The 27737-nt window shown below is 50.2% G+C and overlaps 1 protein-coding gene across 5 annotated transcripts in view; it reads left to right on the top strand.

Annotated features, from left to right (window-relative positions):
• Nucleotides 1–27737, top strand: part of SHROOM2 (shroom family member 2) — a 141533-nt gene that overhangs the window by 79938 nt on the left and 33858 nt on the right. For 3 of the 5 annotated variants that reach the window (XM_070784573.1, XM_070784572.1, XM_070784571.1), the window contains exons 3-5: nucleotides 7674–7793; nucleotides 15737–17945; nucleotides 19149–19246. In XM_070784573.1, coding sequence (XP_070640674.1) covers nucleotides 7674–7793; nucleotides 15737–17945; nucleotides 19149–19246 — 2427 coding nt within the window. Of the gene's footprint in view, nucleotides 1–7673; nucleotides 7794–15736; nucleotides 17946–19148; nucleotides 19247–27737 lie in introns of those variants that run through there. The other 2 variants (XM_070784574.1, XM_070784575.1) reach the window with 2 other exon arrangements.

The following is a 27737-nucleotide window of genomic DNA, read 5'->3' as shown; positions in this document are numbered from 1 at the left end:
TTGATGTCTGGCGTCACTTTCAGCCATTGAGGTCGCTTGGGAATTTTTATCTTCACTTCTTTTCTCCTTCTGTATAAGGGCAGGAAATACTGGCCACTTAATCGCCTTTCATCAAGAATGATGTCACCATCCACAGCTCCGTGTTGTCAGGTCACTGCTTGCAGAGGGGTGGGGGGCGGGGGGAAACAGTTCGCCACTCAACAGACTCTCTGACGTGTGTTTTTTATTCATTCACGTATGTCGGAAGCGCTCCAGCCAGGCTGCCAGCGTCATCCCCTTGGTTCCTGCCCTCGGGGGCACTGGCAGCTGAGCGGGTGATGGGCAGGGACCCAGAAAGCTCTTGACGGAAGGAAGGAGGGCGGGCGGGCTGAAAGCCGACCCCCACATCGAGCTGTCCTCTGAAGGCTGAGCCAGGTTGGGGATACAGACGTGGCCCATGTCAGCAATGCCAGGGCCTCCTAAAGAGGCTGGCAAAGGGGATGCTCCAGGGGTGTGTGGTTAGCCTGGGGCTAGAGCTGTGCATCTCAGACCCCAGCTCGCCTCTGAATGGCCAGAAGGCCTTGTGCCAGTGCGGGCTGCCCACCCGGGGAGCACATGACAGCTCTGCAGGGGCCTGGGTGTCACTCCCTGACAGCTGGGAGCCGCTGAGGGTTGCGGAGTGAGGGCCCAATCTGCAGAGCTGAGTTGCGGGGACCTTGGAGCAGTGGGAGGCAGAGACAGCTCTGGAGACGGAGAGGCTCGAGGGGCTTGACCAGGGCAGGAAGGCAGCCACAGCTCAGGGCGGGCTTCATTGAGTGTCTGTTGTTGTTGTTCAGTCGCTCAGTCCCGTCTGACTCTTGGGGACCCCATGGACTGCAGCACGCCAGGCTTCCCTGTCCATCACCAACTCCTGGAGTTTGCTCAAAGTCATGTCCAACAAGTCGCTGATGCCACCCAACCATCTCTTCCTCTGTTGCCCCTTTCTCCTCCTGCCTTCCATCTTTCCCAGCATTACGGTCTTTTCCAATGAGTCAGCTCTTCGCATGAGGTGGCCAAAGTATGGGGTTTCAGCTTCAGCATCAGTTCTTCCAATGAATATTCAGGACTGATTTCCCTTAGGATGGACTGGTTGGATCTCCCTGCAGTCCCAGGGACTCTCAAGAGTCTTCTCCTAGTGTCTGTAGGCTGGTGCTTTGAGATGTGTTGGTTTCAAAACACTTAATAAAAAGGGTGTTTGCGGTTTTGGCTTTCCTCCAGCCCGGAAGCACCATCAGCATCATGCAGACCTCTGTCCCCCTGCGTCCGGAAGCTCCAGGGGCTCCCTGCCTGGAGCTCATCTTGGCCACCCCAGTACTCAGTGGGAAGCATCTGCAGGACTTTCCAGGCTCTCCTTTATCTTCAAGGCCCTCCCCACTGCTGTCTACTCCGACTCTTGCTTTTAAGATGGCCCCGAGCGTCACTTGGGGTTTTATTCCCCAAGAAGTCTCCCCATGGCCAGTGACACCTGCAGCCCGCTCACTCTGTGGTTCCCCTGTCACGGTGTCCAGCCAAGGCCCTGCCTTCCCCGCTGGCCTCCCAGCCTGCAGACCCTGTATTCTCAGGCCCACCGTGCTTGCGGGGACCACATGCAGGCTGTGTTTATTTTCTGAGGCAGCCGCTGATTGCTGCATTTGGAAAGGTTAGGAAAATAACCCGGCATTCACGTGATTTTTGTTTATTGCTTTTTTTTTGAGAGAAGAATTCTCTGAGATTGTGAACATTTCACTCAAGGGCTTATTTTAATAATTGCTTTTTTAAAAACTCATTTTCAAGATCTAGATCCATTCTTAATATTTAGTGGTATCCTTATCATGTTTAATATTTGTGATCTAAACGTCTTCCTTTGAAAAAAAGAAAAAGACTACCTGCCATATAAAATTATTTTTAATATTGAAGTAAACTGAGATTCCCTTGTGGCTCAGAGGGCAAAGAGTCTGCCCACAGTGTGGGAGACCTGATTTCGATCCCTGGGGTTGGGAAGATCCCCTGGAGAAGGAAATGGCAACCCACTCCAGTATTCTTGCCTGGAAAATCCCATGGATAGAGGAGCCTGGCGGGCTATAGTTTCTTTTGCAAACTGAGATCAATTTTGGTGTGTACCTGGTGGAAAAGATTTCAGGGAACCCTCCTTAGGATGGATAATTTGATTTGGAAACTAGACAAGCCAGTGTTCTGCTAGTCAACACCATAGCTTTTTCAGCATTTACATGGAAGGAATATTAGGCTGAATTAAAAATGACACTTTCGGGACTTCCCTGGCGGTCCAGTGGTTAAGACTCCGTGCTTCCAATGACAGAGGGCCCAGGTTTGATCCCAGGTCAAGGAACAGGATCCTGTATGCCACACGGCCCCCCAAAAAAAGACATTTTAGAAGAGTGACAGTGGCATGCAGAAATGCCCACCCAGCCCAGCAGGCTGCAGAGAGAAAGGCCCCACCGGGTCTGTAGGACTCTGAACTATCTAAAACAGAGGGGAAGAAATGCAGAGAGATGTTACTCATGGTCATCTTTAGGTTACGGGTTATTCTACTAGTCCATGGAATTCTCTAGGCCAGAATACTGGAGTGGGTAGCCTTTCCCTTCTCCAGGAAATCTTCCCAACCCAGGGATCGAACCCAGGTCTCCTGCATGGCAGGCGGATTCTTTACCAGCTGAGCCACCAGGGAAGCTGTTTGTTGTCTTACCGGCCTTCTAATTTTTAAATGTGCCACGTTTTCTACAATACTCGTATGTTTTTTTTTTCTTTTAAGATTGTCCGAGCCGCAGTAGCCATTGGAGCAGAAAGGATGTCTCTCCTATTTGCTGGGGTGAACAGTCACACTGTTAGTGTCTGGGTGCGCATGGCTTGGACTCAGCCCCCTTGCATTTCTGGAACTGCTGGAGTTCAGAGCTCCCCGCTCAGTGGAGGGCATCAGCACCCCCTGCCCTGGCCGGATCTGGGCTCTTTTCTCCTGAGCATCCCTGCCTGCACAGCCTTGGGCATCTCTGGGCTGAGCTATGCCAGCCTCCTCCCTCCTGGAAAGGGGCGTCCTTGCTGGTTTCCCACAGCCAAGCTGGCTTGTGTCCGACTGGGGCCCGTGGTGGGGGAAGTGGGAGCGGTGAGGGGGGGTGTTCCTTCCATAGCACTCAGGTCCACTCCTGTTTGATGTCTTCTGGGGGTTCCCCGTCCCCAAGGGCTCAAGGGCACTTTAGCTGCGGTGTGGGTCTTCCCTACCCATACACATGAGGCTGTTAACCCCGAGCAGGTATCCCTTGCTCCCTCACATTGGGGTGTCTTGTTTTGACTCATCCTATGGCCCGTGCCTGGTGGCTCAGACAGCAAAAGCGTCTGCCTGCAATGCAGGGAGACCTGGGTTTGATCCCCGGGATCAGGAAGATTCCCCCGGAGAAGGAAAATGGCAACCCACTCCATGGAGAAAATCCCATGGACAGAGGAGCGTGGTAGGCTTACAGTCCCGGGATCGCAAAGAGCCGGATGTGACTGAGCGACCCCACTGGCTCACTGGTGGCCTGTGCACCCCTCACAGCCCCACGCTGGCAGGCTCCCGGGGGTTGAAAGCCACACAGTGTATCTTGTGTAGGAAGAAACACAAGTCTCCTGAGATGAGCATCTTATATCTGCCCCTCCTGTGTCTGTTCCACCTGGGGACTCTAGGTGGCGCCAGAGCAGCATTTGGTCCCCTGCGCCTTGCTGCCCAGTCTGGTCCCAATGACTGATGCCAGAGATCAGCTCTCAGCCAATCGCCCTCGTCTCTCTCATCCAGACAACCCTAGGGGCCACCTTCCCGGTGGTCCAGTGGTTAAAGATCTGTCTTGCAACGCAGGAGACGCTGATTCGAGCCCTGGTTGGGGAACCAGGATCCCACATGCTGTGCAGTGCAGCAAGAAAGCCCGCATGCCATAACTAGACGGTCCGTGTGCCCCACGGGATGCAATGAAGATGCTGATGTGCCACAACCAAGACCCAATAAATAAATATAAAAAATAAATAAATTCTTAAAAAAGAAAAAAAAAAAAAAGAAAAATTAAAAAAACCCTGCTGTTTTAGCCACCAGAGGGGCTGACAAACCACCTGAAAAGAGAAAGTTGTTCGGTCGTGTCCGACTCTTTGCAACTCCATGGACTATAGAGTCCATGGAAAATTCTCCAGGCCAGAATACTGGAGTGGGTAGCCTTTCGCTGCTCCAGGGTATCTTCCCAACCCAGGGATGGAACCCAGGTCTCCTGCATTGCAGGCAGGTTCTTTACCAGCTGAGCCACCAGGGAAGCCCAGGAATACTGGAGTGGGTGGGTAGCCTTTCCCTTCTCCAGGGGATCTTCCTGACCCAGGAAACTGAACCAGGGTCTCCTGTATTGCAGGTGGATTCTTTACCAGCTGGGCTATCAGGGAGCCTCCCTTGATTCCCAAATATGTTTACTATGCTCTAGGAAAGTCTGAAGTTCTGACAAGAGCACACACATTTTAGGAAAATTTCACTGTCCCCAGTAGCCCAGTTCCTTACTTAGAGCTTGTGGGTACCACCCTTTCCACTGTGCTTTCATTTGTTTTTAAAAGCCATAATTAGTACTGTGACCCTTGGCTGTGTCTTCTCAAAGTAGAAGCATGTATCTGTGTATAGACATTGTTTAGTCACTCAGTCGGGTTTAACTCTTTGTGACCCCATGGACTGTAGCCCACCAGGCTCCTCTGTTCATGGGATTCTCCAGGCAAGAATCCTGGAGTGGGTTGCCATCTCCTCCTCCAGGGGATCTTCCTGACCCAGGGATCGAACCTGCGTCTCCTTGCATTGGCAGGTTGCCTCTTTACCACTGAGCCACCTGGGAAACCCGTGTGTAGACATACTTGGCTGTATTGTGCTTCACAGATCCTGGCGTTTTTTTGTTTGTTTGTTTGTTTTTTACAAATTAAAAATTGTGGCAGCCCTCTCAGGCCATTAGTGCCATTAGTTAGCCTGTTGGTGACATTTTTCCAACAGTACTTGTTCACTTTGTCTCTTTGTGTCTCACATTTTGGTAATTCTCACAGTGTTTCGAACTTTTCCGCCATCACATTTGTTACGGTCTCTGTGGTCAGTGATCTTTGAATTTACTTGCATTACTACTAGGACTCTGGAGGCTCAGAGGATGGTTAGCATTTTTTAATTTAAAATAAGGTCTGTACATTGTTTTCGTAAACATGCTATTACACACTTGGTAGACTCCAGTGTAATGTAAACACAACGTTTATATGTACTGGGAAACCAAAGCACTCATGTGGCTAGCTTTATTACCATATTTGCTTTGTTGTGAGGGTCTGGAGCCCAACTTAGAATCTCTCTGAGGTCTGCCTATATTATCTTTTAAAATAGGATGAGAAACATATACTCCTCTCAGGGTGCAGGACTGCCCCAGTAAACCACCTCTTTCCCACTCTTTCCTGTTACAGAGTTGCAATAATTTGCCACTAGGTGTGAGGCCTTTTCTTTTCCCAGCCTCTCTTTCCTTTGCCTGCAGTCTGTCTAGTTTTCTCCCTTCGTTAATTACCCGTGAAGGAAGATGAAAGACGTTCTGGATATTATAGCACAGAAAAATCTGTCTGAAAATGAAATTCATGTGGCCAGAAGCTTCCTTACGAGGATCTTGAGAAACTCTATGAGGTACAGTCTTGGTTTTTACAATCAATTTACTCCAGAGGTGGGATGGATTCATCCGTTTTATGCTTCAGTTTGTAGGCAGTTGTCATCAAGTCGACACCTTCCGCATTTTTGCCACCCATGGTTTTTTTTTTCCTCGTTAATTATCTGAGTCATCAGAAGGTTTGTGTTGTAAATAAGTTTCGGGGTTTTCATTACTATTCGTTATTGCATAAGAGTCTTTAATGTTCTTGCCTGTTGGAAAGAATGTTTGACATCCATCAGGTACTTAGAGGCTCAGTTGTGCCCTTCAGCTCCCATCTGGAGTTGCCCGTGGCGAGACTGGTCCGTCCTGAATTGCAGGAGCAGGAGAGGCAAGTGTGCAGCGTCTCCTCACGCAGCAGCTCGCCCTGGAGGCTCTGATGTTCATACGGCAGCTGCACAGATTTCCGACACCTGGGCAGGTGTGGTCAAACCCCAGTAAGCCGTCATGGATGATGGTGACTGGCGGGGGCAGGGAAGGCGCCTGTGACATTCAGAAGCCCTGGCAGAATGGACTGGAGCCCGCTGGTCTAGGGCATGGTGATGCCCACCATGGGGGACCTTTAGATGACTTCTGACACTTTAACAGGCTCAGGGCAATACATGTCCACTGATCCCCTTTAGGGCTTCCCTGGTGGCTCAGATGGCAAAGAATCTGCCTGCAATGCCAGGGACCCAGGTTTGATCCCTGGGTCAGGAAGATTCCCTGGAGAAGTGAATGGCAACTCACTCCAGTATTCTTGCCAGGAGAATCCCATGGACAGAGAGGAAGCTGGTGGGCTACGTCCATGGGTTTGCAAAAAGTTGGATATGACTGAGTGACTAACACAGACACATAGCCATAAATACACACACACACACCAGTCCCGTGGACAGAGGAGCCTAGCACGCTATAGTCCATGGGTTTGCAAAGATTCAGATACGACTGAGTGACTGACACACACATACACACACAGAGTCCCCATTGAACTCTGACAGGCTCAAAGCAATAGTGTCCACTGGTCTCTGTTAGGGCTTCCCTGGTGGCTCAGATGGTAAAGAATCTGCCTACAATGCAAGATACCTGGGTTCGATCCCTGGGTCGGGAAGATCCCCTGGAGAAGGAAATGGCAACCCACTCCAGTATTCTTGCCAGGAGAATCCCATGGACAGAGGAGCCCGGCGGGCTACAGTCCATGGGGTTGCAAAGAGTTGGATACCACTGAATGACTAACACAGACACAGACACAGACACACACACACAGACACAGACACACACACACAGACACAGACACACACACACACACACACACACACACACACCCCCCCCCCCCAATCCCATGGACAGGGGAACCTGGCAAGCTACAGTCCATGGGTTTGCAAAGATTCAGATACGACCGAGTGACTAACACAGACACATGCATGCACACTCCCCACTGACTACAGGACAGCCATGTTTGCCTAAGTGAGTGGATAAATAAATGCACCCAATCCTGTGACACCCAGCCCACACCTCCTCCTCAAGGAGGCCAGGGGTGTCTGCAAAGTTGCACTGACATAGGCAAGACAAAATATGCTGCTGTGGTTTTTGGTGGGGAGACGGAAAAGGGAAAGCAAGATGTATCTTATCTTCTTACCTCAAAGAAATTTGGAGGATTTCCCTGGTAGTCTAGTGCTTATGATCTAGCTTCCAGGGCAAGGGCTATGGGTTTGATCCCCAGTCAGGAAACCAGGATTCCACTATGCCAAAAAAAAAAAAAAAATTGAAAACATGTTTAAAAAGAAACAGAATCATTTTGGCAGCCCGAGGGCCAATTCGCACCTGGAAACCAGTGATTGTCACTCTGCGCTCAGACCAGTTCTCCAGTAACGAACCTGTATCAGGAGTGCTGATGCCCAGATGTTAAAGGGGAAGCGACCGCGCCCAACTGCAGTGCAGCCTTTCAGTCCTTTCCAGACACGAAGCGGTCCTCGGTGTGATGTCCCTGAGTTGTCTGCATCCCTTTTTTTTTTCTACCCCCAGGAGGAATGAGCTGAACTGGAGGCCACACTCCTGGCATGCCACCAAGTTCTCTGACAGCCAGTCTGAGCCAGCTGCACCTCTGCTTCCCTGCCCCTCTCGGCCGAGCCGGTACCACGCCAGGTAGGCGCACCTTCTGCCTTCTCCCCCGCCTCCCCCAGGGGGCTGGGGAGCTGCTTTCACTTTCAGCCACACCACTGACAGCCCTGCCTTGTTGTCACCACGTGTTTCTTTCTTTTCCTTCCTGTTGCAGTGTAGTTCATTTACGGTAGTCTTCATTTCAGCTCTGCAGCATCAGATCAGTTCAGTCGCTCAGTCGTGTCCGACTCTTTGCGACCCCATGAATCGCAGCACGCCAGGCCTCCCTGTCCATCACCAACTCCCGGAGTTCACTCAGACTCACGTCCATCGAGTCAGTGATGCCATCCAGCCATCTCATCCTCTGTCGTCCCCTCCTCCTCCTGTCCCCAATCCCTCCCGGCATCAGAGTCTTTTCCAATGAGTCAACTCTTCGCATGAGGTGGCCAAAGTACTCGAGTTTCAGCTTTAGCATCATTCCTTCCAAAGAAATCCCAGGGCTGATCTCCTTTAGAATGGACTGGTTGGATCTCCTTGCAGTCCAAGGGACTCTCAAGCGTCTTCTCCAACACCACAGTTCAAAAGCATCAATTCTTCGGCGCTCAGCCTTCTTCACAGTCCAACTCTCACATCCATACATGACCACAGGAAAAACCATAGCCTTGACTAGACGAACCTTTGTTGGCAGAGTAATGTCTCTGCTTTTGAATATGCTGTCTAGGTTGGTCATAACTTTCCTTACAAGGAGTAAGCGTCTTTTAATTTCCCAATTTTTCGAGCTGCTACTCCCATCTAACAGGCTTCCCAGGTAGCTCAGCTGGGGAAAGGATCCGCCTTGCAATGCAGGAGACCCCGGTTCAATTCCTGCATCCATAAGATCCCCTGGGGAAGGGATAGGCTACCCACTCCAGTGTTCTTGGAATGCAGGAGACCCCGGTTCGATTTCCTGGGTTGGGAAGATCCCCTGGGGAAGGGATAGGCTACCCACTCCAGTATTCTTGGGATGCAGGAGACCCCGGTTCAATTCCTGGGTCGGGAAGTTCCCTTGGAGAAGGGCTAGGCTACCCACTCCAGTGTTCTTGGAATGCAGGAGACCCTGGTTCGATATCCTGGGTTGGGAAGATCCCCTGGGGAAGGGCTAGGCTACCCACTCCAGTGTTCTTGGAATGCAGGAGACCCTGGTTCAATTCCTGGGTCTGGAAGATCCCTTGGGGAAGGGCTAGGCTACCCACTCCAGTGTTCTTGGAATGCAGGAGACCCTGGTTCAATTCCTCGATCCGGAAGATCCCCTGGGGAAGGGATAGGCTACCCACTCCAGTATTCTTGGAATGCAGGAGACCCCGGTTCAATTCCTGGGTTGGGAAGATCCCCTGGGGAAGGGATAGGCTACCCACTCCAGTATTCTTGGGATGCAGGAGACCCCGGTTCAATTCCTGTGTCGGGAAGTTCGCTGAGAGAAGGAATAGGCTACCTACTCCAGTGTTTTTGGGCTTCCATGGTAGCTCAGCTGCTAAAGAATCCACCTGCAAGGTGGGAGACCTGGGTTCAATCCCTAGCTTGGGAAGATCCCCTGGAGGAGGGCATGGCAACCCACTCCAGTATTCTGGCCTGGAGAATCCCCGTGGACAGAGGACCCTGGCGAGCTACCATCCATGGGGTCGCAGAGAGCTGGACACAACTGAGTGACTAAGCACAGCACACACATACTTCATTGAAAGTTATTGTGAAATATCGGCTATGTTCCCTGTGCCGTACAATGTATCATTGTAGCGTATTTATTTTATCGTTTGTACTTTACTGCCCTACCTCTCTCCTGCCCCCCCCCCCCCCCCACTGGTAATCACTAGTTCCTTCTGACGTCTGTAAGTCTGCTTCTGTTGTCTTTGTTGTTGTTGTTGTTGATTCCACATATAAGTGACATTGTGCAGTGTTTGTTTTTCTCCACCTTAATTCATCAAACACAATGCCCTCCAGGCCTGTCCTTGTTGATACGAATGGCAAAATTTCATTCTTTTTTATGGCTGAGTAGTATCCCATTGTATGTGTTTGTGTGTATGATATATACCACAACTTCTTTAATCTATTCATCTGTCGATGGACTTTAAGGTTACTTCCGTATCTTGAGCACTGTAAATAATGCTGCAATGAACAATGGGGTGCATGTTATCTTTTTGAATTAGTGTTCTCATTTGGGGTGGGGGCAGTTTATATATCAAGGCGTGAAATTGCTGTATGCTATGGTAGTTCTCTTTTTAGCTTTCTAGGAACTTGCTTGCTGTTTTCCAATAGTGAGCAAGGGTTCCCTTTTCTCTGTATCGTCACCAGCTTTTATTTGTTGTCTCGTTGATGACAGACCTTCTGCCAGGTGTGAGGGTGATACTTCATTGTGGTTTTGGTTTGCCTTTCTCTGATTACCGATGCTGAGCAGCTTTTCGTGTGCCATCTGTATGTCTCCTTTGGGAAAATGTCTATTCAGGTCTTCTAACCATTATTTATTAATGTATTTTTGGCCCATATGCGTTATGTGGGATCTTAGTTCCTCAACTGGGGATAGAACTCTCCACCCCTGCAGGGGAAGGGCAGAGTCTTAACCACTGGACTGCCAGGGAAAGTCCCTTCTGCCTATTTTTTAATCAGGTATTTATTTTTCAGATAGAGTTGGTTCTGTTTATTTTTTACACATTAACCCCTCATTGGTCGTGTCATTGGCAAATATTTTCTCCCATTCAGTAGGTTGTCTTTTCATTTTGTTGATGGTTTCCTTTCCTCCGAAAAAACCTTTCATTTTAATTAGGTTCCGTTTGTGTATTTTTGCCTTTCTTTACTTTGCCATAGGAGGCAGATCCCCCAAAATACTGTTACAATTTATGTCAAAGGGTGTTCTCCCTGTGTTTTCCTCTGGGAGTTCCATGGTTTCTGGTCTTAAATTTAAATCCTTAAACCATTTCGAAATTTTTTTTTTTTTAATTCCATGTTAGAGAATGTTCTAGTTTCATTCTTTTGCATGTAGCTATCCAGTTTTCCCAGCATGACTTATTGGAGAGGCAGTCTTTTCCCTTATATCCTTGCCTCCTTTGTCATAGACTAGTTGATAAGTGCGTGGGTTTATTTCAGGGCTCTCTATTCTGTTTCCTGACCTACGTGTCTGTTTTTGTGCCACTACCATGCTATTTTGATGACCATAGCTTTGTAGTGTAGTCTGATACCTCCATCTCTCTTCTTTCTCAAGATTGTTTTGGCTCTTCAGGGTCTTTGAGGTTACTGTGCAAATTTTAAAATTGATTTGTTCTAGTTTTGTGAAAAATGCTGTTGGTATTTTGATAGGGATAGCTTTGAATCTGTAGATTGCTTTGAGCAGTATGGTCATTTTAACAATATTCTTCCAGTCCATGGTATATATTTCCATTCTGTGTGTGGCATTTTCAGTTTCTTTCATCAGTGTCTTACAGTTTTCTGACTATAGGTCTTTTACCTCCTTGGTTAGATTTTTCCTAGGTATGTATATATGTGTGTATTATTCCTAGGTATGTATATATGTGTGTATTATTGTTATTTTTGTCCACACTGGGGGACACGTGGGCTCTTGGTTTCCCAACCAGGGATCAAACCCACACCCCCCACAGTGAAAGCTAGGAAGGACTCTTAAGCTCTGGACCACCAGGGACGTCCCAGTACTTAATTCTTTTTACTGCAGTTGTAAATGGTTTGTTTCCTCAGTTCCTCTGTCTGATGGTTCACTGTTAGTATGCAACCCATTTCTTTATGTTAATTTCATATCCTGCAACTTGACCAAATTCATTGATGTGTTGTAGGAGTTTTTTGGTGACATCTTAGGATTTTCTATGTATAATATCACGTCATCTGCAAACAGAGGCAGTTTTACTTCCTCCTTTCCAGCTGGAATTCCTTTGATTTCTTTTTCTCTGATTGCTGTGGCTAGGAGTTCCAAAACTTTGTTGAGTGAAAGTGATGAGAATGGGCATCCTTGCCTTGTTCCTGAAATGCTTTCAGCTTTTCACTGTTGAGTGTAATCTTTGCTGTGGATTTTGCATATATGGCCTTCATTATGTTGAGGTACGTCCCCTCTATGCCCACGTGGTTGAGTTTTTATCAAAATGGATGCTGAATTTTATCAAAAGCTTTCTCTGCATCTCTCGAGATGATCATATGGTTTTTAGTCTTCAGTTTGTTAATGTTGTGTATCCCATTGGGTAATTTGCAGATATGGAAGCATCCTTGGTGTATCCTGGGATAAATTCCACTTGATCACAGTGTATGATCCTTTTAATGTATTTTTTTGATTCAGTTTGCTGATATTTTATTGAGGATTTTTCGTCTGTGTCCATCAGTGACAGTAGCCTGTAATTTTATTTTGTGTGTGATGTCTCTGCTTTGGTGTCACAGTGATGCTGGCCATGTACAATGAGTTCAGAAGCATTCCTTCCTTTGCAATTTTTGCAATAGTTTGAGATGGAAAGGTGTTAACACTTCTCTGAAAGTTTGGTAGAGTTCACCTGTGAAGCCATCTGGTCCTGGACTTTGTTTGATGGGAGTTTTTTTTTTTTTTTAAATTAGGTTGAGCTTGTTGCTGCTAATTAGTTTGTTTATATTTTCTACTTTCTGGTTTGATCTTGGGAAATTGTACATTTCTTGAACATTTTCCATTTCTCTAGATTGTCCATTTTATTGGCATGTAGTTCATATAATTATCTCATAAGATCCCTTGTGTTTCTGTGGTATCAGTTATAATTTCTTTCATTTCTGACTTTACTGATTTTTGGGGTCCTCTTGTTTCTTGAATCTGACTAAAGGTTTATCAATTTGGTTCATCTTTTCAAAAATCAGGTTTTAGTTTGATCTTTCTTAGTGTTTTTTAGTCTATATTTCGTTTATTTCTGCTCTAATGTTCATGATTTCTTGGAGTTTGTGTGTTCCTTTTTCTAGTCGCTTTACATATAGGGTTAGAGTATTTGAGGTTGTTTGTTTCCTAAGATAAACTTGCATTGCCGTAAACTTCTCTCTTAGAACTGCTTTTTCTGCATCCCGTAGGTTGTGGATTGTTTTATTTTGTATGGTGCCTTTCTTGACTTCAGAATGATGTTCCTTTTCTGATGAGAAAAGTCTATGGATGCATCATTACTGGAACGATTCTAACTTTTTTTCACTGAGTAGCAGATGTATAATACTTGAAAAGAAAACAAAACGAAAAACCAGGAGAAAGGATGGGCAAGCGTGCTTTCTCATTTATGTCGTCTAATTGATAAGTCGGTTTTGGCCGAATGCCTTTGAGCCAGCTGAGTGGGATGGCTGTGCCACACCAAGGGATGGTGTGATACCACCCTTCTTTAGAGGTGTTTACGTGCAGATTAGAAGGCAGGGGTCACTTATGTGTTGAGTGGGAAATTTTGCCAAAGCTCCCCAGGGGATTCTGTGCTACACCAGCACCCTCTCTCCCAGGTTGCTTTGTGGAGGTACAGGGGAAACCAGGGGCCTTCACAGCCCATGTGCCAGGCTTGGGACCAGCCTTGGCCTGGTGGTTTCTTGGTGACTTTGAGACAGAGGGCCTGAGAATTGTGAGTTGGTAGAAGGGGGAAGGCTGGTCCACATGGCTTACCTGCAGCCCACATTTCAGGGTCAGAAGGGCAAATGCCACCCCCAGATAGCACCATGGGGGTGTTGGCTTGGAGAAGCTTCTGCTAGCCACAGGGAGCTGACCAGGCACCTTGGTTAGTGGCCAGTGTCCTCGCTAGTCTGTTAGAAGGATAATGGTAACAGCCAGTAGTGTGCCTCTTTGGGGTGTGTGCACAAGTGCCTGTGTGAGTGTGTACGTGTATTTGTTTGTATATGTATATGAATGTGTGTGTGCATGTGTGTGCGTATGCGTGATATGCATGACTGTGTGTGTCTGTGTGTGTATTCAGAGCTAACATAAATATCTCAAAGTCAGGTTTTGACTATTACTCAATGTCTGCTGTAAAGGAAAATGTGTCTTAAATCGAATATTCCTGGGACTTCCCTGGTGGTCCAGTGGCTAGGATTCCGAGCTCCAAGGTCCCCAGTTTCAATTCCTGGTCAGGGAACTAGATCCCACATGCTGCAACTAAGTCTTGGCGTGGTGCAGCTAAGGAGCCCGTGGGCTGCCACTAAGACATGGCCCAGCTACATAAATAAGTACAATATTACCTATTTACAGCCATAAGAGATGGTAGTATTTGGAGTCCACGGTACTTTGGAAAAACCCAGATTATCATCCCAGTGGTAACACTTAAGTGAAAAAGTGGGCCTCAGAGTGCATTATGACAGTGACTTCATGTAATAGGATCTCCATGAAGCCCATTTGGCTGTTTTTGAATTAAGACACCCATGTGCCCTTTGGAAACCGCGCTGAGCTTTATTTCTGTCTGCTTGGACTTAGAATCTCCCGGAAAAATCCACTCAGGAATGCGGGAGACAGGATGGAGAGAAATGTACTCCATTTCTGGGCGGGGACCTGGTCTGTCCTCCGAGGACACGGTGTGGAGCCCAGTGTTCACGTGACTTAGCCAGCTCACACTCTTGTATCTTTTCCCAGGTCACACATTTTTCTTTCTTATCTTGCTTCCTCTCAAACCTCAAGTAGATGCAGTTTTTTACCCCCCTTGAAGCATGAATGTTCCAGCTTTGTTGAGCTTTAATGAAAGCACTTTACATGCCTGGATAAATAGTTTAACCATTGAGAGCTTAAGTGTGCAATATCATCCTATCAAAAAAAAAAGAAGTGCATACCTAAGTCTTAAAATACTAAAAAAATGCTAATCATTGTTTGAGCTTTCAGTGAGTGGCAGTCCTTTTGCAATAGTAACATGAACGATCACAAATCACCATGAGAAATAATAATGAAAAAATTCTGAAATACTGCAATAATTTCAGAAATGTGGCAGAGTGAACGGTGTTGGGGAAAATGGCACCTATAGGCTTGCTTGATGCAGAATTGCTACAAACCTTCAGTTTGGGGGGCAGGGAGGAAGGCGTATCAGCAAAGTGCAGTAAAATGAGGAATGCCTGTAATTTAATATTTGGGTTTTGCAAATATAATCTTATCTCTGAACTTGCCTTTTTAAGTTGAAGATCCTTCTCTTTTGACGGCCTTCCTCGTGCTAGCAGTGCATAGCATGAATTATTTCATGCACTAAACTAGAGGCTCACGAACTTGTTCCACAAGGGGCCAGATACACTTTCTAGCTGGTGGGCAGGTGTCTTTGGCAGCTGCTCAGCTCTGAGTTTGGAGCCCTGCACACAGCCATGACCGTGTTCCCCTCAGTCTATATTTATGAGCACTGAAATTTGAATTTCAGATCGTTTTTATGGATCACGTGGTACTCTTTGAATTCTGCCCTCTCCACCCACTAGAAAACCTAAAAGCCATCCTTAGCTTTGTGGGCTGCGGTTTGCTATCCAGGATACTTCTGCATGCTGCGGACTTCCGCCCAGCCTGTGGGTGTTGTCTTCAGAAATGTACTGCAGCACTGAAGGTTTTCTGTTTGGGAAAAGCCATCCAGTGGGGAGGACTCTGACCCTTTCAGCCTGCCTCGGAAAAGCTGCTCTTTGAAATGTGAAAAGTTAGATGCGGTGCGCTCACCTTCTCTGGGCTTCACCCTGGTGACTCAGGTGGTAAAGAATCCACCTGCGAATGCAAGAGATGCAGGTTCGATCCCTGGGTCCGGAAGATCCCCCGGAGAAGGAAATGGCAACCCATTCTGGTGTTCTTGCCTGGAGAATCCCATGAACAGAGGAGCCTGGCGGGCTACAGTCCATGGGGGTTGCAAAGACTGGGACACGGTTGCATACTCATATTCACTTTCCCGTTCAGGGATCTCCATGGGGGAAGAGTGGTTAGTGATGTCTGCATGAGGGCAGCTGCGCCCACGTGCACCGTCTCCTCTTGCCCTTCCCTACAACCTGGCCCTAAAGCACCCCTCTGTTGCCTGTGGTTTCTTCTCCTTTCCTAGCTCCTCCTCCCAGGACCTGTCGGGCGGTGCCTGGGAGCCAGCGAACCTGCAGCGCACCTCGGACCACTTCAGCTCGCTGGGGAGCGTCGACAGCCTGGACCCATCCTCCCAGCCCGACCCGTCGGGGCGCCTCTCCGCGGCCAAGTCCAGCGGCAGCATCGACCGCCTGGGCGGTGCCAGCAAGCGGGACTCAGCTTACGGTTCATTCTCCACCCGCTCCAGCACCCCGGACCACACCCTGCCCAAGGCAGACGCGTCCTCGGCCGAGAATATCCTCTACAAAGTGGGCCTGTGGGAGGCCTCCGCTGCAGCGGACAGACGGCCGGGCCTGGCGGCCGGCGACCCTCAGGGCACCGAGGAGCCCCTGGGGTGCTTCCCACCCCGGGTCCCCGAGGACGGCCCCGAGCCCAAGCTAGCTGCTTGCGGGCGGTCCAGCTCCGGGCCCGTCTGGTATGTTCCGGATAAGAGACGAGCCCCTCCGTCCCCTCCCCCGCCGCCTCCCCCGCTCCGCCGTGACAGCTTCGCTGCCACCAGGAGCCACGAGCAGACCCAGGGCCCCACGGTCTCAGCAGACGCGGCCCCAGCGCAGCCCTTGCCGGGCCTGAGCCGCGTGCAGCCCCACGGTGGCGACTGGAAGAGACCTGAACCCGCTGATCAGCTGTTGAGGCCGGCGCGCGGGGCTGACGGCCGGAGAGCTGCGAGCTCGGGGTGCGCTCCAGGGGCACATGTGGACTGTGGGTGGCCGGCCTGCGACAGCGGGTCCCGGGCCCTCTTGGGGGCCCCCAGCCGGCTGCAGGCTTCTCTCTCGAGCACTGACGTGCGCCGCCCGCAGCCCTCGCCCGTGTGCCAACACCCGCGCCACTTGAGCGACGAGGGCCCCTTCTTCCGCAAGGGCCCCAGGGCCACCACGTGGCTAGGGGAGCCCCTCCCCGCTGACTGCCTCGGGGACAACACCCCTGCTGCCATTGTCATCGGAGGGCCACGCGCTGCAGACCAGAGGGGCGACTGCAGCGCGCAGAGCTGCTACTACTGCGTGATGTCCAGACCCGGTCCCCAGTGGGGCGCCCCGGCCCCTCAGCCCCGCTGCTACCCGTCCCGGCTGGAGGGCGCCCCGGGCGCACGGCAGAGAAGCAGGGCAGACCCGGTGGACAGGGCACCCGAGGACCCACCGGGGGCTGGCCTCCTGGACAGAGGTGGCAGGAAGAGGGTGGTGGGCAGCTTGGACGACGGGGGCGGCGAGATCTGCCCCCTGCAGACGCCCATGCTGCACTCGCTGAGCCGGGAAAGGGCGTGCCCGCCCGAGACCCGCCACAAGGACATGGCGCCGGCGCCGCCTGAGGCCCTGGCAGGCAAGCCGCTCCGGAGGAGTGACCGCTTCGCCACCACCCTGAGGAATGAGATCCAGCAGCGGCGAGCCAGGCTGCAGAAGAGCCGGAGCACGGCCACCTTGGCCAGCTCCGCGGAGGAGGAGGGGGAGGTGGAAGACGACGTGGAGACTGAGGCGCGCGGCTCCTGGGCGCAGCCAGTGGGCGCCCCGGAGACCACCTTCCCCAGCGGCACCTATAAGGACCACTTGAAGGAGGCGCAGGCCCGCGTCCTGAGGGCCACGTCGTTCCGGCGCCGCGACCTGGATCTCAGCCTGGCGGACCCGGAGCCAGCCCCCCGCGTCTGGGAGGGGGCCCCGGGTGCCAGGCCGCCCTTGTGCGCTGCCGGCAGTGGCAGCGGCAGCGCGCGCATCGGGAGCCGGAGGCGCTTCACTGCCGAGCAGAAACTGAAGTCCTACTCGGAGCCCGAGAAGATGAACGCGGTGGGGCTGACGGGGGACCAGAGCCCTGCACCCCATGATGAGACGCTGCGGACCTTTGCTGACAGGTGGAAGTTTTTTGAGGAAACCAGCAAGCCCGTGGGCCCCCAGCCCGGGCCAAGGCCGGCGCCCTGTGGCTTCCCCAGGGAGAAGCCGGAGATGCTGTGGACAGTGGGCCCTGGAAAAGACGGAAAGGCGGGGAGACCCATCCCGCCAGAGCGGCTCGGCACCTTCGCAGAGTATCAAGCCTCCTGGAGGGAACAGAGGAAAGTCCCGGAAGCCAGGGGTGGCGGGAGGTACCACTCCACTGACAACATCCTCGACGTGGGTGTGGACCAGGAAGAGAGGCCACAGTACGTCCACGAAAGGTCCCGGTCATCACCTTCCACGGACCTCTACAAGCAGGTAAGCATTCTGCAGGGGACCAGACGCAACCCCCCCTGACCCCAAAGCACAAATGGGACACCCATGGCCCAGTGTCATGGTGACTTGTGTCCTGATGTCCAAGCGTTTCTGTGCACCAGGCTCAGCCTCCTGCGAGTGGTACCTGGGGACCAGGTCCACACATTCATGACAATTGCAGGTGCCCTGGTTTCCCCCACATCTCGAGTTCCCAGCCTCATCTCTAGCTGAAGCTGTCTCCCCCCTTGATTAGCTTGCCGTTAATACAAAGGGAAGAGATTGGGGGAGCAATAGAAAATGGTTAAGTTGTCCTCTGAAATGAAAAGGGGTGCTTCACATCCACCCTTATCACAACACACGTGAGACACTTTCAAATACTGATGCCACTTCATACTTTGACTGTTCTCATTTGGTTTTTATTTTATGGGGTCAGATATTTTTAAAGATTGCTCTGGGGTAAGTGTAACTGAAAGTGCAGTGCTTTATTGCACTTTCCTTAGGCGTATTGATGGTGAAAGCTGATGTTTAGCTTTCTAAAAAAAACCTCCGTGCTTGTATTCATACTTCACGGTTCATAGTCAGTCTTCCTCTCTCTGCCTTTTCTGTTCCTTCCATCTGCAGGGGTGTATTTCAAAGGAAAGATTTCCTGCGGCATCCGACGGAGGCTTTTATAAACAATAGAACCAGCGATCGCTTTGTTATACACTTATGAACGTGTGTGTGTGTGCGTGCGTGTGTGAAGAGAGGTGCTGGTTTCTGTGTGGCCCCCAGTACAGAAAGGCCTGTGGACACCTAGGGCATGTGTGTCCCCTGAGATGGTGCCCTGTGCCACGTGATCTTTGAGAATTCACGTTCTCAAGGTCAAGAGACCAGGCTGCCAGACTCCAGGTCCCAGGGCTTGAGCTTTGACTGCGGTGAGCCGTGTGACCAGCAGCGTTTTGATTTGACTGGGTGGGGTTGGGGGCCACCATGTCACACAGCTTTCCAGCCCTCACGTCGCAGTCCTGCTTCCTGCCGGGGAGCCCAAGGGGACCGCGGTCTCCTTGAGTCATTTTGACAAGGGCTGGGCTGACTGCAGGCCACGTCACCCAGTTCGTGGGTGCTGGCTTACAGAGCGCACCCACAATGAAGGGGTTCGTGATCGCAGAGGTTCTCAGGGGGGAGGCCGCTTGATGACTGGGTGTCCTGTTGTGCCGCCCTTGGCAGGACGCCTCCATGGAACCTCGATGGGAAGCAGGGGACCCGGAGGAGCACACGGAGCTTTCTTCGGCGGCACCGGCCGAGGACAGAAGCCCCACCCCAAGGTAGGAGAATCTTGCACTTGGGGTCGCTGAGGAGGCATCTTGGGGGGGCGGGTGGGCTGCTTTACGGGGGTTGAGGGCTCGGATAATGTGGTTGGGCGTGTGGTTTCGGCCAGACTTGAAGTGGCTGGTCACCAGTTGGAGTTGCCTGAGGCCCCTCACCACTGCCTGTGGGACCAGCAAACCCAGGGCAGGGACACTGTGAACACCCTCCTTATGGCATTTTTTTTTTGGTTCATCAGACAGCTGCTGTGTTTTGTATACAGTCGAGTTCTTTCTGATGACAGAGAAACCCACTGTGATGGGCTTGAATGGAGTGCTTTATGCAGAACAGCAAAGTGAAGGGACCCTTTAACGACTAAGGCGCAGCTGGGTTGCTGGCTGGGGAATCCAAGTTGCCTGGAAGGATTGTTAATGAAAGGATGGGGGTTAGGCCTTCTTTAATGAGTTCATTTTGAGCTTTAAAAATAGAAATCGACTCGGTCAGCTCCCCCAGAGCAGGTCAGAGCATGAAAAAATGGGCTGGCTGCAGTGTTAACATGATTATATGCCCACATTCTAAAATGTGTCCAGAGTAGCAGTCTTCCTGCAGTGAGGATGAAATTTAGGTGAAATACACACCACTGTGTGGACCCTTATCCTTGAGGATTGCAGGAGAGGACATTGCAGGTCACTGCAGGAGCTGAGCTTTAACCTTATTTGCAAAACAGCTGATAAAAGGGTCTTCCCTAGTGGCCTAGTGGGTAGGACACGGAGCTTGCAGTGTGGGGGACCTGGGCCCCCTCCCCCGTCAGAGAACTACATCCCGTGTGCCGCAGTTGAAGACGTGGCACAGCCAAGTAAATACATATTTTTAAACAAAACAAAACAAAACACTGATGGAGAAATGGAAGCCGATTCGTGCGCGGTAGGGTCACTGAGTGCAGATCTTTCTGTGCCTTGAGGGTCTCTGGGGGTTGATAGCTGCTCGGATTAAAACATCAACCTCAAAATTGAGGGTTGTGTCTCAGAAATGACCGAGTTGAATGTTGGCTCTTGCCAGCCTTGTGCGCCGGGGTCTTATTTCATTTGGCTCTAAAACTGGCTGCTGGCAGCATCGCACAAGGGTACAGTGGCTCGGAGGGGGCAGGCACGGTGGTCTGCGTGTGCTGGTGTGGGACGCGGCTGCCGTGAGGCACACACCTGCAGAAGTGAGGTGCACGGTTGGGGCTTTGTGACCCTATGTTCCGAGCGGAGCATAGGGACATGCTACGGAGCGCCAGCTGTCATCTTGATCAGAGCGGCTCCTCGCCCCACTGCAGTCCAGAGCGTGCCACATTGTGGGGAGGCGGGGGGCTGCTCCGGGCAACCCTGCACATGTGGGAGGGCTTCATTCCCTGCATGGCAGCACACGCGGGTGGGCTTCCCTCTTGCCCAGCGTTGGCCTCAGGCCTTTAAACTGCAGAGCTCTCGCTGCTGCACTGGTTGGACTTCAGCTCCTCTGCTGGTTCAGTCGTAATAAATGGCTTCACTGTTACATACTGTGTGTGTGTGTGTGTTACAATGGCATGGTCAGTAGTGAAGGGGTGAAGAGGACGGGGGTGGGTGGGAGGAGATGGCGGTGAGAGGGAGAGAGGGAATCATGTGCTGTGTGCATCACAGCCTTGGCTTCTGGCAGGCTGTGTGGGTAACCACTCTGAGAGAGTGACTTCCAGAAGCTTTCCCGCTTTTGCGCGACCAACCTAGCAATTTTCAGAATCATCCTGTGGGTTTTTAAAGAGCGGTGAGACTCAAGTGAAATTCTAGAACAGGAATGTCAAAAAGGTGTGGTCAGCTGCTTTTGGAGAATGTTTTATTTTCTGAAGTAACTGGCCAAAGAGAGTGCCCTCGAAACATATAAATTTGAGAATAAAATAAATGAAAATGCAGGCAAGGGACTGTCCTTTGAGATCTATAATGCAAAGATTTAAAGATGCCCAGTGTTTTGCATAAATTAATGTAAAACAGTCTGTATAAGGGCTTCCCTGGTGGCTCAGACGGTAAAGAATCTGCCTGCAATGTGGGAGACCCAGGTTCAAGCCCTGGGTCGTGAAGATGCCCTTGCAAAGGACGTGGCTACCCGCTCCAGTATTCTTGCCTGGACAGTCCCATGGACAGAGGAGCCTGGCGGGCTATATGGTTGCAGAGAGTCGGACAGGACTGAGCAACTAACGCCCTCTAATTGCTGATCTGTTAACCAGAACATGATAATGAAAACTGGTTTTTGTTGTATTTATTAGGGTGCCAGAAGAGTATCAAGATAATTATTCATGTAAATCAAATTGAGAACTTTTAAAAAAACTTTATTTTATATTGGAGTATAGCCAATTGGGCTTCCCTGGTGGCTCAGATGGTAAAGCGCCTGTCTGCAATGCAGGAGACCCGGATTCAGTCCCTGGGTCCGGAAGATCCCCTGGAGAAAGAAATGGCAACCCACTCCAGTATTCCGGCCTGGAAAATCCCATGGACAGAGGAGCCTGGTGGGCTACAGTCCAGGGGGTCACAAAGAGTCAGACACAACTGAGCGACTTCACTTTCACTGTAGCCAATTAACAATGTGATAGTTTCAGGTGAACAGCTAAGGGACGCAGCCCTACATATGCATGTATCCATTCTCCCCCCAACTCTCCAAATTGAGAACATTTTTCTGAGGTTCAGAATTCTGGTTCCGGATCAAGTAGGACAGGCGTTCTACCCCTACAGGGACTCCTAGCGTAGGAGGGAAGGAAAGACACCCATGCTTACAACTGGGGGGATGACACATAATTGTCAATTTTTTAAATGTTACGTGGTCGGATAGGACTGAGCAACTAACACCCTCTAATTGCTGGTCTGTTAACCAGAACATGAGTGGAGGTGGGACTCAGCTCCTTTTGGATCGTGGCAAAAAATAATTCTCCGTTGACAGAACCCTGCTGCTGAACTTGTTTGACGAATTTAATTGACCTGGCAGTACGTGAAGCAGCAGGCTCTCCTTGCTTTTTGGAGTGAAGACATCAGCATGTCAAATTTGGTACCACGAACTTGTTGGCCGCTAAAGAAAGAAAGACAGTGAAGTCGCTCAGTCGTGTCTGACTCTTTGCAACCCCATGGACCTGTAACCTGCCAGGCTCCTCCATCCAGGGGATTCTCCAGGCAAGAATGCTGGAGTGGGTTGCCATTCCCTTCTCCAGGGGATCTTCCTGACCCAGAGATCGCACCCTGGTCTCCTGCACTGCAGGCAGATTCTTTACCATCTGGGCCACCAGGGAAGCCCAATGTATCCGACTCTTTGTGACCCCATTGACTGTAGCCCACCAGGCTCCTCTGTCCATGGGATTCTCCAGGCAAGAATACTGGAGTGGGTAGCCTGTCCCTACTCCAGGGGATCTTCCCAACCCAGGAATCGAACCCAGGTCTCCCGCCTTGCAGGCAAATTCTTTACCAGCTGAGCCACCAGGGAAGCCCAAGAATACTGGAGTGGATAGCCTATCCCTTCTCCAGTGGATCTTCCCCACCCAGGAATCGAACCGGGGTCTCCTGCATTGCAGGCGGATTCTTTACCAGCTGAGCCGCCTGGGAAGCCCAGTTATGGACTAGACTGGACATAAGCAGTGCCCTTCAGGTGTCTGTATCTCCCATCACTCCCCCAGATGAGACCATCTAGTTGCAGAGAGACAAGCTCACGGCTCCCACTGATTGTACATTAGGGTAAGTGGTACAGACATTTCCTTATTTATCACAAGGAAATTTTATGGTACAAGTATTTCCTTTATTTATCACATGGGATACTTACAGAAAGAAAATACACCATACATGCCATCTGCTTGAATCATCCAGAAACCATCCCCAGCCCCCCACCCCCCACCCCCACCCCCACCTCTTGGTATGTGGAAAAATTGTAGAGGATTCTGTTCTGGGAGGTTCTGCAGAGTATTCCTGTGGGGTGGAGCCTGGCGCTGTGGCCTCTGACAGGTTCCCTCCCCCATCCTCCTCCTGGCCACCTCCGCCCCCTCCAGGAGGAGTTGCTGCCAGCCGACCAGCTCTGACCTGCAGGCTTGTGTTTTGCTGGGACATGTGAGAGAAGGGGGGGTCGCGGTGGAGACTTAAGAATGGATCCTTAAGCCCAGTAACAGCCAGAAGGTGGAATGTGTTTTACATTGGTGGAGCGTGATTTATGCTCTTTAGGGAAAAGCATGTTTTAATAGTAAATCCATCAACACACTTAAATCCAGCTGAGGGTCACCTCCCTGTCCGACTTCCCCTGAGAGGTGGCTTGGTGTCCAGAGCCTGATGCCAAGTCTGACTTCTTTTTTTATTAATTAGTTTTTATTGGAGTATAGTTGCTTAACAGTGTTGTGTTAGTTTCTGTTGTACAGCAAAATGAATCAGCTGTGTGTATAGATGCAGATAGATATATATGCTGTCTTTGAAAAAGTTCTTCCCATTTAGATCCCCACAGAGCAGGGAGTTCCCTATGCTATAGAATAGGTTCTTACTAGTTATATATTTTATACATAGTATCAATAGAGTATGGGCTTCCCTGGTGGCTCAGATGGTAAAGAATCCGCCTGCAGTGTGGGAGACCTGGGTTCAATCCCTGGATTGGGAAGATCCCCTGGAGAAGGGAAAGGCTACCCACTTCAGTGTTCTGGCCTAGAGAATTCCATGGACTGTCCACGGGGTCGCAAAGAGTCAGACACAACTGAGCAACTTTCACTTTTCCATCAATAGTGTATGGGCTTCCCTGGTGGCTCAGATGGTAAACAATCTGCCTGCAACTTGGGAGACATGAGTTCAATCCCTGGGTCAGGAAGATCTCCTGGAGAAGGGAATGGCAACCCACTCCAGTATTCTTGTCTGGAGAATCCCATGGACAGAGGGGCCTGGGGGCTATAGTCCATGGGGTTGCAATCAGATGCAACTGAACAGCTAACGCTTTCACTGCTTTTTCCCCACTTTCTTCATCAGTGGTGTGTGTGTGTCAATCTCCCGGTTCCCCCCAGCCACCCTTTTCCCCTTGGTGTTCATACGTTCGTTCCACACACAGGACTGACCTTGTGTGCGCTCACAGGCTGCTCACGAGAAGGTTTCATAATTGGAGAGTGTTCCACCCTCATGTGCTGCTTGCTTTTCTGGCCTGAATTCAGTGAGCTAAGGCGGCAGTTGAAGTTTTTCCTTCTGAACCGCCATGCCGGGTAATTAGGAAGTCACGCTGGGACGATCACAAGGTGAAGGCCAAGCTTGAACTTTCCAGGGCAGAGTCCAGGTTCCTTCGGGTGGTGCAGCATCTCCTGTGCAAGGAGCCTTGCTGACCGACTTCCAGAGATGAGAAGCAGCGGCCGTGGGAAAGTCCTGGGCTCAGCGTCTGCTGCTGGTTTTAATGTCTTCATTTGTCACTACATTCTCTCCTTGTGTTTATAGCCAGGCGACTTCCAGAAATGCAAAGCCAGGCTAAGGGACGCGCAGGTTTGCTTACTGCCTGGGTTTGTCTTGTGATTCCCTGTTATTCAGAAGGGAGCATTGTAAGGGCGGTGGTCAGAGGGCTCCAGGGCTTAGTTCATCATCCATCATCACACTGCCCTTTGAGAATGTTCTCATGACCCCAAAGGGATTAGTTTATCCATCACCACCATCCACTTCCAGAACATTCTTACTACCCCAAAAGGCCTACTTCATCTGTCACCACCGTCCACTTCTAGAACATTCTCACCACCCCAAAGGGATTAGTTCATCCATCACCACCATCCACTTCTAGAACATTCTCATCACTCAGTAGGAATTAGTTCATCCATTACCACCATCCACTTCCAGAACATTCTCACCACCCCAAAAGGATTAGTTCATCCATCACCACCATCTACTTCTAGAACATTCTTATCACCCTGACGGGGTTAGTTCATACATCACCACCATCCACTTCCAGAACATTCTCATCACCCTGAAGGGATTAGTTCATCTATCACCACCATCCACTTCCAGAACATTCTCATCACCCCAAAGGGAAAGCTTGTACCCACTGAGAAATCTTAGAATTATTACCAGGATGTTCTGGACAGTGTGCACGGTCACGCCTTGTGTGTGTTTGGGTCACATTGTTGGAGGTGATGAGCTGGACGTCCCCAGCAGGGACAACAAGTTGAGGCCAGGCTCACGCAAGAACCCAGCTGTCTCCACACACAAGGGGTGAGCCCTCAGGGTGCCCTGGTAGCAGAGCTGTAGCTCCCGTCCTTGCAGAGGGGAGCAGTGAGTCCTTACATGGCATGTGGGAAGCCATGGAAACTGCATCTCCAAGAAGTGGGGTGTCTGGGGCCACGAGAGGAACAGTTCATTTCCAGCAAAGCTGTTACATGAACGTTGGCTTCATGCTCTGCTCTCATGTCACTTGCATATCTGTTTTACGTTTTATGGCTCATCATTCTCTGATGGCTCAGATAGTATAGATTCTGCCGGCAATGCAGGAGACCGAGGTTTGATCCCTGGGTCGGGAAGATCCCCTGCAGAAGGGAATGGCTACCCCCTCCAGTATCCTTGCCTGGACAGTCCCATGGACAGAGGATCCTGGCGGTCAGCAGTGCGTGGGGTCACAGAGAGTCAGACACGACTGAATAACCAATACTTTGTGTTTCACGTCTAAGAGTTGTAAAAACAAGGAAACTAGGCGTATTTAACAATATCATAAAAAGCCTCTCCTTGCATGATTCTGTGTGTAGATGCTGCCCAGAAAAGGCAGATCCGTGGAGACACAGGGGAGGTGGGTAAAGGTTCGGAGGATGGCCGTCTGTCCCAGTGGGGTGGAGCTCCTGTGTGGGTGATGGGAACGTTGTGGAATGAGATGGTGCTCATGCTGCCCAACTCTGTGAGTTTACTAAAAGCTGCTAAACCGGACACTGCCAGAGGGTGAATTTTTGGGTATATGAGCTTCGTCTCAGTTTTTCAAATCACATCAATGCTGGAAATCCACACAAAAAAATTTTTTTTTTAAGTAATATAAAATGATGCTGTGTGGGAACAGATTTGTGGTTACAGAGGAGGTTGGTGTGGGAAAGGAAAGGATTAGGAGTTTGGGGTTAGAAGATGCAAACTATTCTATACAGGATGGATAAACAGGGTCCTGTGGTAGAGCACATAAAGAAAGCTGAGCACCGAAGAATTGATGCTTTTGAGCTGTGGTGCTGGAGAAGACGACTCTTTGAGAGAGTCCCTTGGACTGCAAGGGGATCCAACCAGTCCATCCTAAAGGAGATCAGTCCTGAATGTTCACTGGAAGGACTGAGGCTGATGCTGAAGCTCCAGTCCTTTGGCCACCTGATGCGAAGAACTGACTCACTGGAAAAGACCCTGGTGTTCGGAAAGATTGAACGCATGTGGAGAAGGGGACGACAGAAGATGAGATGGTTGGATGACATCACTGACTCGATGGACATGAGTGTGAGCAAGCTCTGGGAGTTGGTGATGGACAGGGAGGCCTGGCGTGCTGCAGTCCATGGGGTCGCAAAGAGTCAGACACGACTGAGCGACTGAACTGAACTGACTGTAGAGCACAGGGAACTGTATTCAATATCCTGTGGTAAACCCTCATGGCAAAGAATATGAAAGAATGTATTTATATGTATAGCTGAATCACTTCGCTATACAGCAGAAATTAACACAGCATGGTAAATCAGCTGCCCTTGAATACAGTTGTAAAAGAAAGACTGCAATAAAAATGCTACTTTTCACTCATTAAATTGTCACACATCTAACCCAGCTGAGACCATGTGTTCTGTGTAGATCAATAGAATTTCTACATATTGACTGTGAGCATGTAAATTAATTACACCCACTTGGTGTAAAATTTTTGTTGGGAGGTTGGAAACAAAAAAAAGAAACAAGGTCCTGTGTGACTCCAGTCTGAGAGTCTTGGCTCTAGCTCAGAGGTCAACAAGCTTTGCAAAGGATCAGATAGGTAAACACTTTGGCCCTCAGGGAACTCAGTGTTCCCAGCATGCAGACAGCTCTGCCATTGTGACCTGGGAGCAGGTGTGGACGGTCCCTGAAGGGCTGGGTGTGGCTCAGTTCTGTTCAGTTCAGTGGCTCAGTCATGTCTGACTCTTTGCGACCCCATGGACTGCAGCAGGTCAGGCTTCCCTGTCTATCACCATCTCCCAGAGCTTGCTCAGACTCATGTCCATTAAGTCGGTGATGCCATCCAACCCTCTCATCCTCTGTCACCCCCTTATCCTGCCCTCAGTCTTTGCCAGCATCAGGGTCTTTTCCAATGAGTCAGTTCTTTGCATCAGGTGGCCAACGTATTGGAGCTTCAGCTTCAGCATCAGTCCTTCCAATGAATACTCAGGGTTGATTTCCTTAAGGATTGACTGGTTTGATCTTGCTCTCCAAGGGACTCTCAAGTCTTCTCCAACACAACAGTTCGAAAGCATCGATTCTTCGGTGCTCAGCCTTCTTTATGGTCCAACTCTCACATCCAAAGGTGACTACTGGAAAAACCGTAGCT

This window comes from Bos indicus, chromosome X (genome assembly GCF_029378745.1).
Source record: "Bos indicus isolate NIAB-ARS_2022 breed Sahiwal x Tharparkar chromosome X, NIAB-ARS_B.indTharparkar_mat_pri_1.0, whole genome shotgun sequence".
Lineage (NCBI taxonomy): Eukaryota > Metazoa > Chordata > Mammalia > Artiodactyla > Bovidae > Bos > Bos indicus.
The sequence above is the reverse complement of the archived record's forward strand: the minus strand, read 5'-3'. Positions and strand labels throughout refer to the sequence as shown.